The sequence below is a fragment of the Tamandua tetradactyla genome, chromosome 25 (genome assembly GCF_023851605.1).
Source record: "Tamandua tetradactyla isolate mTamTet1 chromosome 25, mTamTet1.pri, whole genome shotgun sequence".
Lineage (NCBI taxonomy): Eukaryota > Metazoa > Chordata > Mammalia > Pilosa > Myrmecophagidae > Tamandua > Tamandua tetradactyla.
This window is the reverse complement of record NC_135351.1, coordinates 44865928-44878496: the sequence shown is the minus strand read 5'-3', so window position 1 is coordinate 44878496 and position 12569 is coordinate 44865928. Positions and strand designations below refer to the sequence as shown.

Here is a 12569-nt window from a genome sequence, read left to right as displayed (position 1 = left end):
TTTTTAAGTGATGTGGCCAACCTGGAAGGGAAGCTCACTTGTCAAGCTTCCTTGTAGTTGGCAGAGAGGACACTTAAGAAGGGACGATTTCCTTCCTCAAATGCTTTGTTGCTTACCACAAGTCTCCATGCTATCACTAAATTTTTCTGAAAGCTAGTTAAAAAAAAAATGGCACACATCTCAGGTATGTGATCTTAGAATGTAATAATCAGAGCTTTGTTAAAGAATGGGTTGCTTGGTAATTAGGTTGCTAGATGAAATAAACTATAGTCCTTGTCCCAAAATGTGTAATTGTGTTTTAAAATAAATTTTAGAGTTTACAAAAAAATATATAAATCTCTGCCGAGGTGAATACAGCTTCATAGCGCTCATTTTCCAAAAATGAAATCTGAAATCACATTAAATCCTGCTGAAATGAGGCTACTAGTTGAGGGTATAACTAGTTACCTGTAGGCCCCATCATGCTCACAGCTTCGGTGATTTTGTGATCCTCTGAGAGGGTTAAGTTTGCAAAATCGATCTGAGTAGGCAATGGAAAAAGTTCCTTTGTAGAAAATTGACTGGAGTTTGTAGTTTTAGCTCTCAATAAATTCTTTCTGGTATTTTCTACTTTGGGGATATTTTAATGCTTAGTATTTTCAGCATTCTTGTCAAGTCAGAGGATTAATTCTAGATTTAAATAAGCTTTGAAATGTTAATTTCAGAAGTTCTACACTAACATTTAACTTAATATGCATGATTTTAAAAAATGATGGCTAGCTATAAAATCTCAAATGAAAAGGTTAGCATAAATAGCGTATTTAGCCCTTTCTTACGTAATTTTTCTTTTACAAATGTTCTGCATCTCCTTAATAGAAGGAGTCTTAATTTTCTTAAGCAATTCAGTGTGGAAAGCAAGACCCTATGTGACTGCCAACTGTTGTTCACATCAGGGAAAAGTGGTGAACTATTTCATTCCATCTCATTCTGGAGAAAATGTGAAAAACACAGAAACCCAGCATATGGAATTTGAACCAAAAGAAAAAATTCAGTGTCCCCGTAAGTATGACATCTCTTAAAGAAATTACTGCTTTATAGTGATGTTTGTTATGGTGCTTTGCAGTGCTTTTTACAGCACTTGTACTATAAAAAGTACAGACTTGTACTTTGTATAAACGGACTTAATGACAAGTCATACTCTCTTAACAAAAGCAAAGATTTCTTCTTTTCTTTGACTCAGTCCTGGCAGCTCTTGCTTGGTCTGTTCTATGTAGTTTTCTTTAGCTTACAGTTTAAATGAGCTTTGTTTATTCTGCATCTCAGTGGCTCAGACCCTGTTAGCAAATGTTTCCCTTCCTGAAGGTGGGATAATTGTGAGGCTTGGTTTGGTTGCTTTTATTTTGAATGATGGTTGGAATGTGAGATTGGCAAATTAGCATCAATAATTCTTCCTTATTACTTTCTTTTCAGTAATTTATTTCTTAGTGGGTTGTGAGAATGTTTTACTAAATATTCTTCAAAATGGCACTGTACAGACAGGATATCTGCAGTAAATCTTTTTCCTCCTTAATAGTGCTCGATGTGGACTAAGTTAGTTGACTTTTACTTTCTTTTAATTTTAATGATTTTGATTGAGTTAGCATGTCCTGTTGCCTTCAGCCTCGCGTGTGATGATACTGACAGCTGTGAAGGAAATGAACGGGAGAAAAGGCGTTTCCATCTTTTCCATCTATAAGTTTGTCCGTGCTGTGTATGGATTCGACGTCCAGAGGCACAGGGCCCTTCTGAAGCGGGTGCTGAAAGGTTTGCTTGTTGAAGGCCTTGTGAAACAGATCAAAGGCCATGGCTTTAATGGGACTTTTGCACTGGGGAAGAATTACAAGGAAGAGGATATATGTGAAAGAATGAGAAAGCAGGTAACAGCATTTCCTGAACACTTATGCATGACGCCTGACCGCGCGTTTGGCAAGAGTTGGTTTTGGTGCTGGGGGGCCACACCGGCTCACAAGCCCACTAGGGAGGCCGCCGATGGCCGGCGCACCCCCACTTCAGTTTTCTCCCCTCAGAATGTGAGCTCACGGAGAGGAGAGGCTCCGTTTTGGTTACCACTAAGTCTACAGAAGATTGCTTGGCACAGCGCAGGCACTCAGTAAATATTTATTGAGTGAATCAGAAGGATCAAATGGTTTAGAGCATAAATTAACTTCTCTGTCCTAATCCTGCTGTTAGCAGTAATCAAAACATTTATTCCAAACCTTAAAATAATTCACAATACTTTAAATTGCGTAGGTCTTTGATGAACATTTTGTAATTCTCATTTTCCCCACATCGCCATCTTGTACAATTTTTATATTTTATTAGAAAACTTCTGTTGGACCAATGCATTTGATTTGCTTTTAAGAAAAGTTTTACAGTGTTTATAAATATAAAGAAAAGTCTGTTACAACCAGTCAAATTGTAGAGCTACCAGTGTGGCTCCCGTGAAAGAGAGGATGGTCACAGGAGTTCATTTACCATGGTGGGGCATCACTCTGTGCTGACCTGTGTCAGGGCAAAGTGCCATGAGCCTCTGCCTGCGGGTATCCTCCTGCCCCCAGAGAGGACGCACAGTCCAGCAGCCAGGGCCTCCGGAGCAGGAGCAGCCCAACAGCCGGGGCCCGGGGAGCATGCACAGCCCAGCAGCCAGGGCCCCCGGAGCAGGAGCAACCCAACAGCCAGGGCCCCGGGAGCACACGCAGCCCAGCAGCCAGGGCCCGGGCCCCAGGAGCACGTATAGTCCAGCAGCCCAACAGCCAGGGCCTGGGGAGCAGGAACAGCCCAGCATCACTTCCACAGGCTTCTGTGGTGCCTGCCCCTGCACCTCCCCAGCCATGGCAGGTTCTCGTTGGCACTCCATAGCCCCTACTCAGCAAGGCTGGGGCGTTGCAGCTATCTCTCTCTAGCTCTCTCTCGCTCTCTCTCTGTCTTTGAGACTGGGGCCAGCAGTTACTGCATTTACAGCCCAGCTGGCACCAACTCAGAGTTGCTGCTCTGTTAACATTTGCAGGAGAGCAGCACAGACAGAAGAGGGAGGGGAAGAGGGAGTTTATTGGCTAGTTGGAGCCACTGTTAGATTACTTTTTACTTTCTTTAAATGCTGTGTTTTAATTCTCAGTAATTTTGCAGTTGCCCTATATTTTGTATTTATGCATGTAAGTTATTAAAGCCCCTTATTATATTAATAAGTATACTATAAATTATAAGTTACTACCAGAATACCAGTAGTTCCCTTTGTCTTTCTCCTCTTAGTTATCTCCAAACCTCCCCTGGACAGTGCTCTTGCTCCCTTTCAGGCTGGATCTGCAGCCTGCGGTGGGGGAGGGGGGTGCTGGGGGAGGCTCTTCGGGCAGGGTGGGACATGATTAGGAGTGAGCCTCTTCAGGGAAAAGGGTGGCAAAGACTGACTGCTGAGAGTTTATGTAAAGCATATCAATAATTTCATAAATTTATCTATATTGAAATAACTATTTTTTAATAGGCAGTTGGGAGTCCAAGGAAAATTCAGAAAGAATCCAGAAAATCAGGGAACAAGGATGCAGATTCTGAATACCTGCCATCGAACACCTCTGACGATGATGACAGTCCTTATTATTATTACTATAAGGCCAGGAGAAATCGCAGTAAATTGAGGAAAAAGCCTGTTCTATTTACAACAAAAGGAGACAGTGAGGCGAGTGTCCATCCCGCTGCCCAAGGCCACTGTCTGGCTCCCAGCGACCCTGCAGTCACTGACGTCGCCGGGTCCAGAAGCCCCCGTGTGGCCACAGCCAGGCAGGAGCCCGAGGCCAAGGCCCACCCTGGCGCTGACCAGCTACCCTCTGCTGTCAAGAGCCCCTTCTGGTCCCCCGACTATCGCTTCGAGTGCGTGTGTGGCAAGCTGGACCAGCTGGACTGCAAGCCGCGCGTCCAGTGCCTGAAGTGTCACCTGTGGCAGCACGCGGCCTGTGTCAACTATGCGGTGGAGGACCTGAAGGTCAAGCCCTTCTACTGCCCCCACTGCCTCGTGGCGATGGATCCCGTGTCTACGGGGGCCACCCTCATCATCTCGCCCAGCTCCATCTGCCACCAGTGGGTGGAGGAGGTCCACAGACACGTGCATGCCTCCTCGCTGCGTGTGCTGGTGAGGGCTGCTGGGGGCAGGTCCCCGTGGGGCTGGGGACGCTGTGCGGGCTGGTGGGGGCTGCTGGGGACAGGTCCCTGCAGGACTGGGTACACTGTATCTGCTGGTGGGGGCATGAAAGTTGCCTTCCCAGGGTAGTTTCCCTTGCTTGCTCTTGCTCTCTTTGCCTAAAATTGAACTCAGTGAGGCAATGAGATAATCACATTAAATCAGAGCTTGACAGGGACAGTGAGAATAAGGCGTGGAAGAGTAAGCTGCTGCTTTTCTGACATCAGAAGTTCAGGAGTTCAACCACTTTGAGTGGAAACTTAGAAATCCAGATGAAGGAGCCTTGGCATGGGCATCCACCTCCTTGGAGAGAAATGCAGCCCAGGGCGGCTGTGATGGTGGCCTCCTCCCACTGCCCTGTGCAGTGCAGGCCTCAGCTAGCTGCTCTGAAAACTGACTTTGCTCACTCATCCTCCCCACTCCCAGCACCTCCTGTGTGCCAGGTGCTGCAGGAAGCTCAGAAAGCAGAGCCCCTCCCAGGCCTGGGGGTCATGCGGGGGAGGGGATGGGGAGGTGCTGCACGTGGCCCTGCCTCCATCCTGCGCCTCAGTGATCACCCAGCATCCACCTTTCAGGTGGCTGCAGACATGGAGGGCCAGAGCGCACCAGGCAGGGTCTTGGCCTTGAGGAGCTCTGTTCTGTGGGAAAGCAGACTCTGGGCTGAGCCTCCTCGCTTGGTTTCTCGTGGGAGGGGTGGGGATGTGACAGCCATTGGCAGGGTTGTGGGAGAAGGGGGAGTCCGTTTTTAGCGCAGTGCCCGAGGCAGAAAGGGCACTACACTTCCTCCTGCCCCCATGCCCTCTGCATGCCATGAGCTGAGACACCCGGAAGTCCTCTTCCCCTTCCCTGCTTGCAGGGACCCTCGCTGTTCTGCAGGACCCACCCCACATCGCTTCTCCCCGAGGTCACCTCCTCAGCCACAGCACTCGAGTTTCCTCGACACTAACCACGCGCGCGATGGTGTGACTTACACGCCTGCGGGCATCCTTCTGGGTGCCCATGTGCTTGGGGGGCGGGATCTGTCCCATGGCCAAGGGGGCCTAGGCAGACAGAGGGCTCCGTAGCGCTTGGATGAGCGAGTCTCGTTTCCCTTCAGTGACCCCTGTGCCCTGTGTCCTAATGGCTGTCCCCAGGTGTATCAGGGTGTGAAGAGAGACGGCTTCTTGCAGCCCCACTTCCTGGCAGAACAGGACATAGTGATCGTCACTTATGATGTGCTCCGCTCAGAGCTCAACTACGTGGGCATCCCGCACAGCAGCAGCGAGGACGGCCGTCGCTTCCGGAACCAGAAGCGTTACATGGCCATCCCCAGCCCCCTGGTCGCTGTGGAGTGGTGGCGCATCTGCCTGGACGAAGCTCAGATGGTCGAGTGTCCTACGGTCAAGGTGACCCTTGGTGGAGTGGAATCACAGTGCGATCCCGGCCCACGCTGGCTCTCCCCCTCCATTTGTTTGTGCTGTGAATTCCACCGCCCTGCGGATCCTTTTCCTACTCCGTGCGGTGCCCCTTCATATCCGAATACACAGTCTGTGTGTGATGCACGTGCAGGTGTACTGTGTCTGGCTTTCTTACCCCTCCTGCCGACTGGGAATCTCATCCCACAGACTCTGACAGCTTTTTGCCAGAGTTGATTTTGGCAGTTTGGTGCCAAAAAGGCTACACGGTAGCAGGACATGGCCTTTGAGAGGAGAGAGTTCTGATTCAGGTTCTGTCTGTCCTGCTCATGCTCGTGTCTCCTTTGGCCGGTCTGCAGCCTGCACTGAGCACCAGCCGGGGCCGAGAGCCATGGTTCGCGCTGGAGGGTGGGACAGTCCAGGGGAGCCTCACTGCTCCCCACACCCACTCCTGAGCCACCGGCCTCTCAAGGGGCCCGTGGGGCTGCAGGGCCCACCTGCTGGGAGGCACCCTGGAATGGGACCCTCGGCTTGCATGTGGACCCTGGCTCCGGCCTCGGGTGCAGCTTGTTGTGGGCTGCTTTCCTGGGTGAGCTTGGACTGACCACTGTGCCCCTCTGGTTCTTTTTATCATGTTTTCTCTCTCTCATTTCATCAGGCTGCAGAAATGGCTCAGCGGTTGAGTGGGATCAACCGGTGGTGCGTGAGTGGGACGCCAGTCCAGAGAGGCTTAGAAGGTGAGGTGTGGCTCCCACACTGTGCTGTGTGCTGTTGAAAACCCCAAGTGTTCCAAGGGAGCGTTGTCCTGTTTCCCTCTCCTGAAGTCCTTGTTAAGTGGTTTATTGGCGACACGTGTGTTTATAATCGGTTCCTAACAGTCGCAAGCATTAGTCTTTGTAAATGGAGTCGTGTGCGTTCGTTCTCATTTCCAAAGCCGAGCAGCTGTGGGCCATCTGAACAGTGTAGACACGAGTCTGAATCGGACTCAGTGGTCTCAAGTGGTAGGTTAAAAACAGATGGAAAAAGAAAAGAAACAGTTTCAGCGTCTGTCTCTGTGAGTCGTGATTCCACATCTTCATAGGCACTGCGCCTTTCCAGTTGTAAGGTCGTGAATTACCCGTAGTGCTGTATCGCCACACAGGCGTGTGCCATTGTACCTTTATCTGGATGGCTTCTTGTCCCCCCACACACACACCCTCCCCAGTGCTGCTGCAGGGATCTCTTCCACGCCACTTACCTTTCACGTCGGACCTACACTGCACCTTTAGAACCTTTTCTCAAGTTGTGCACATTTAAATCTAGAAGGTCAACTAGATGTTGTTTTATATACTAAATTTCCTACAAAGCTGTAATTAAATTGTGGTTATGTTTGAATATCTGTAGTAAATATTCATCCTCAAAACTTACCTTTTTGAAAATTCAAGTTTTCAAATATTGTGTTAGTTTTCAGTAAGGTAAACAGTCATTCTGCCAAAATAAAAATATCAATATCTATTACTCTGACCTGAAAAACAATATATTTTGGGGAGATCATTTTTAGGGGAAAAAAGCCTTATAGGAATATTTTTAAGTAGGTATTTAAAATTGGCATGATTTTAAAAAGTTACATTAAAAAAACAATATCAGGTTCATTTAAAGGCCAAATAATTTAGGGGACTTCCTTCAGATTTGGAAACTCTCAAAATTGTAAATATTTAGGTGTTATCAAGATCTCCCTCAGCTTAAAAGTTAGCTGACAGTATAGAATAAAGAAAAATAGAATTGACGTCTCTTTTTTATCATTTTAATGCTGAAAGAGTGTGAGCTCTGGTTCCTTAGTTCCCTGCGCAGGTTGTTTTAGGTATGGAAGATGGTGGCAGGTGATGTTAGCACTTGGATCCATTCAACAAAGTATTTTCTTTGAGTAATTTTTTAAACAGCTTTATTGAGATATAAATGACATAATGAAACTAAATCTTTATAAAGAAGTGTAAAATTTGAAAAGTTTGACTTGTGTGTGCTTGTGAAACTGTACCATGATCAAGATGCCCTTCTGCAAGTTTCCTCACTCCCCATCCACTTTCCGAACTTTCTGGAATTTTCGTTGATGTTCCCTCTTTGCTGCCATAATAACTGTTAAACAGTGCGATTTATTTACTGTGTGTCTGTTCTTTCCTGGCTGTTGCACTGGGAATCTTGGGCTGCAGTGACTCACGATACTGGATTTGGAAGTGGAGGCTGGACCAATTTCTCCTTGTGCCAGACCAAGGGTTTCGCAGCCGTTGGCCCTGCTGGGATCTCGGCCCAGAGAGCTGTTGTATTGCACAGTCACCCTGTGTGCTGTGGGGAGCTCACAGTTCCCTCCACCACTAGTCACCAGCAGCTCTTATATGGTGGTATCCAAAGTGCCTGCACATCCCACATGTCCCCTGGGGCAAAACTGTATGTCTCCACTCCCAGCCGGGGGGTCAGGAGCCACTGTGCTAGACGGTAAGGGGCAAACCCGACAGCTCGCTGAGCAGCACCACCCAGGAATTTGAGAGTCTCAGGCTGGCTGCACCTTGGGCAAGGAAGTTTGATTTTGTGCAGGTTGAGTTTGAGGTGCCTTTGGAGCCCCAGTGGAGAGGTAGCACAGAGACAGTTGGGTTCATTTGAGCTGAAAATATAAATCTGCGTGCTTCTGCGTTTAGGCAGCTATGTGTGGGTTCTTCAAATGTTGCATAGCTCCAGGAACCTAGTTCAGCCTGGATGTTTGTTGGTCATCTTCAGAATAAACACCATTGGCAGCTCATGGCATCTATTTTTTACATTTACTTGTATTGCTTGCTAAGGGAATATATGCCCACTGTGAATGTTTTCAACAGTACAGAAAAATATTAAGAAAATTACCCTGAGCCATAATCTTTATTTGAGGGTGTAACTGCTGATTGGTCTTTTCTACACGTTTACACACCTGAGCTCAAATCGTATGTGTAGTATTCCTTTTTATTCTTTCCATGTAACAGTGTATCCTAAGCAGTTTTCTTTATGTTAAAATATTTATCATAAACATACGAAAACTGCCTTGGATACAATGCTCCGTAAAGAAAGTATGGAATGTGGGTTTGAACGTGCCTGATGGAGAGAGCCAACAAGGCGAGACCTACAGATGACGACAGAAAACTTGTTCTCTTAGGGGGCACTGTGCTAGTTTACTTAGTTTCTCCTCTGTTTGGGTTGCGTTTCCTCTGAGTGTTGTTGATGTGCACGATTAGATGCATGGGTGCTGTCAGCTCAGACGCCCCAGGCTCGCCGAGATAAAGAGCACTTTCTTTTCTTTTGCCCAGCGGCCTTTGTGTCTCTTGGCTTCACAGCATGGCTCTTTGGTGTTTCTGGATCAAGCATTCTGAATTAAGTAGTTTTCTGGTTTTGACTCCAGTGAAAATTTTAGACTTTAGAATTAAGTACAAGTTTTGTGTAATGGGTCCATAAGCTTCATAACATGCTAACACCCCTGTGGGATGTAAGTTGGCGTGGCATTGGGTCTCAGATCCAGAGCGTGGCGCACGGCGAGCCCTGTGTGCTGAGGGGTGTCTGTGCAGCTCAGATGGCGGAGGCGGCGTGTGGGAAGCCTGCTGGTTCTCGCTTCATGTGCGCTTTCTCTCTCCCTCCCAGACCTCTTTGGGCTGGTGGTCTTCCTGGGTGTGGAGCCTTTCTGTGTCAGACACTGGTGGGCCCGTCTCCTCTACCGGCCATACTGCAGGAGGGACCCTCAGCCACTCTACAGCTTCATCGCCAAGATCCTCTGGCGCTCTGCGAAGAAGGACGTCATCGACCAGGTCAGTAGATGGCCTTGTCCGTGGTGGATGCTGTAGCAAAGAGAGGCCAAACCTGGTGGCAAGTTAAATTCTCTCTCCCCTGCAGATCCAAATCCCGCCGCAGACGGAGGAGATGCACCGGCTCCGCTTCTCCCCGGTGGAGCGCCACTTCTACCACCGCCAGCACGAGGCCTGCTGCCAGGATGCCGTGGCCAAGCTCCGGAAGATTGCCGACTGGGCCCTGAAGCTCAGCAGCCTGGACAGGCGGACCGTCAGCTCCATCCTCTACCCTCTGCTTCGGCTCCGGCAGGCCTGCTGTCACCCGCAGGCCGTCCGTGGGGAGTTCTTGCCCCTCCAGAAGAGGTGCCGTGATCCCTTTCCTCGGGGCTGCTTGTCCTAGAGCACTAACAGATGGCGCCTAAGCACTCAGCTTCCTGGCCCCCCCGAAGTTCCCGTGTCTCCCCCCAGACTCAGGTGCGAGAGCAGAGCTGCCCTGGTGCCTGTGGTGTGCACAGCCGCCGCGGCGTGGCCTTGACCGCCGAGCCTCAGAGGGATGGGCCCGTCAGGTAGCCTGTCTGCCCCTGCGAACCTGGGTTGTTCTGGAGAGCAGACCCGTTCATGTATGCCAGGACTTGCGACAGCTCAATTTTGGTTTTTGTGATTTTTTTTTTCCCCTAGTAACAACTACATTGTAGTAGTATTAAGGAATCCTTCTACTGGAGATTTTTTTTTTAATTAGTAGAAATTTACCAGTTCTTTCAGAAATACAGAGTTTAAATACTTAACTATTTTGATCAGTAATGTAGAAATAACTTCCATGCTAATTAAGTGTGGTTAACACATATTATATCAACAGTTTTTGTCCATCACATTTCTCAAGGTTGTCTATGAATAGTGTGCCCTGTCAGATTTAGTTTTTTTCAACACTTTTAGCAAAGAACATTGGACATTCTCGCAAAGCAGCGCCACCCTCGTGCTCGTGAGAATAATGAGTGGTGTTTTGAGGAAGGTCTTGGTGCATCTCTGTGAACAATTTCCTTATTTCTGTGGCCGAAGCACGCACGGCAGGGGTACAGCCCTTCCGCTGGGAAGAGCATTTGCGGTGCAGCACAGTGCACCCCCGGGCAGGACCGTGCCGGGCAGGCAGGATGCAGGCAGGGCCTTGGAGCCCCATGGATGTTAGGTCTCCTTTTACTTTTCCATTCCCCACCTAAAGAAGCATCATTCAATGTTGTTTCCAGAAGTCGTGGTCATTTCTTTTAGGTCCCTTAAAAATGTTAGACTCTTCCCTGTCTAAAAGGAGTTATTGGAGTTTTCTTAGAATGAGAAGGGAGAATCGTGGAACAGGCTTCAGGGCTGAAACTGCTTTCCCACCGGGTCAGTGTGAAGTTGGTCAGTGCGTGGCACAGGTCCATGGCCAGGGGCGTCCGGGACAGGCCCTTTGCGGGCACTGGCTCATTGCATCAGCCCCTCGTGCAGCCGGGAGTGCCGAGGAGTGCAGGTGCACTGCGGCCCTCCTCTGTCCACAGGGTCTGAGGGACACCACTCGCAGGCCGAGGTACCATCCGGCTCCAGCACCCACAGCCTCTCAGGCCCGCGGTCGGCAGCTCAGGGCGCAGTGAACTGGAGCCGAAGCAGACATTTGCCTATTTCTGGCTGAAGGTTTTTTGCGGGGAGGTTAAAACCTGGTTATTAAATTTTTTTGTAGGGAGATTCTGAGTAAGCTAGGCAGTCGTATTTATGTGCCTCTGAAATAGTCTAAACATGAGCTGCTTTTTTAGAAACAGTATTTCTGGAGTGTAATTGCTTAACAGATTTAATAGAAGAGGAAAAACATTAGTTAAGATACCGAGTGGAATTGCCCTGGCTCAAAATTGACAATTTTAAGGTGACTTTTGTTCTCTTCTTTTCCCTCTCCCTTCTTTCATATCTGTAATTCATTTGGCTGTTTGCTTTGTTTTTTCTTGTGTGACTCTAATCTGATGCAGATTTATCCTCAGAAGAGCTGTAGCTTAGTAGAATTTCTTGTTCTGTTTTGTCAGGTTAATATAAAATACAATAAATGACACTGAAGTTATCAGGGCAGTGGGGGAGACAACCTTACATAGAGGCATTCCTTTGTAGGCATTGATTAAATAAGGCAAGTTATTTTGGGGACGCCTGCCGACTCTTAACTAACCACTCCAAGGCTGGCCGGAAGACTTGGCTCAAAGCATACGTACATTTGGGTAAATAACGAAAAAGAAGATTGTTCTGTAGGACCCCTCGGTGCACAGCAGTGAGATGTGAGAGAGGAAACTGGCTGCTGCACCTTCCTCACTTCAGAACCTTGCTGTTCTCTCCGCCCCCCAGGAAGCACCATGCCTGCCTGTCTCTTCACATGAAGCCTGCTGGGGCGGGGCGGGTGGGGCGTGCAGGATAGTCACACCTGTAGAGTATGGAAAGGTGACATTTAAGCTCTGTTGGCCCTGAACATTGAAATTTTGCAGTTTTATCGAAGGGAAAGTCCATTATAGTTTCATTCAGAGACTTGTAATTGAGCTATCAGTTGGCTTTGGCTGTGTGGTGATGTTTCTCTTGTTGGAACCCCAGCTCTGAAGGAGAATTGCATCATCAAAATTATGTTCGTGGTTTTGAACAGTTCTTTTAAAATTAAAAATATGCCATTTTCATTGCTGCACTCCAGATATGAAAGTCTTTTGTTCTTTTTTGTTGTATTTCTTGGTTCCCACGTCAGAGAGTTAGATTGCCATTAAATATTTTCTTTATAATTGTGTTAAATATATATGTGTGCAGTTCTTCCTCAAACATTGAGGCATTTTTGTCCACAATTTTCTGGTGTCCCAGAAACTAATTTCTTTGTTTTTGAATCAGACAGTGACTTGAGAACTGTTTGTTTTGGCACCCAGTATTATCAAAATACCTTTTGAGGAACTAGAAGAAAATATAAAGAAGAATAAGATTTTGTCTAATTATAGACAAGTAGGAAAATCATGAGGTTATTGATTTATCAGTATACAGCAAATATAAATTTTGCAACAGATTCGTGTAATGCTATGGACTGTTGCAGTAGGGAAATAGTTTTTGATTAAGTAGTTAGGGTTTGACAGCCTTCCTTGGAAGTGGCATTTGAGCTGAAGTTCGGTTCAGGGAGGGTAGTTAAGCTGTGCTGCTGGGTTTCCCAGGCGACCACCCACTCTGTTTCCAGTAGAT

At 47.7% G+C, this 12569-nt stretch overlaps 1 protein-coding gene across 4 annotated transcripts in view; it reads left to right on the top strand.

The window, feature by feature from the left end:
- SHPRH (SNF2 histone linker PHD RING helicase) overlaps positions 1-12569 on the top strand; it is a 93321-nt gene that overhangs the window by 32191 nt on the left and 48561 nt on the right. For 3 of the 4 annotated variants that reach the window (XM_077143400.1, XM_077143397.1, XM_077143398.1), the window contains 7 exons: positions 933-1038; positions 1639-1895; positions 3497-4138; positions 5320-5571; positions 6239-6317; positions 9214-9377; positions 9463-9719. In XM_077143400.1, coding sequence (XP_076999515.1) covers positions 933-1038; positions 1639-1895; positions 3497-4138; positions 5320-5571; positions 6239-6317; positions 9214-9377; positions 9463-9719 — 1757 coding nt within the window. Of the gene's footprint in view, positions 1-855; positions 1039-1638; positions 1896-3496; positions 4139-5319; positions 5572-6238; positions 6318-9213; positions 9378-9462; positions 9720-12569 lie in introns of all 4 variants that reach the window. The other variant, XM_077143399.1, reaches the window with a different exon arrangement.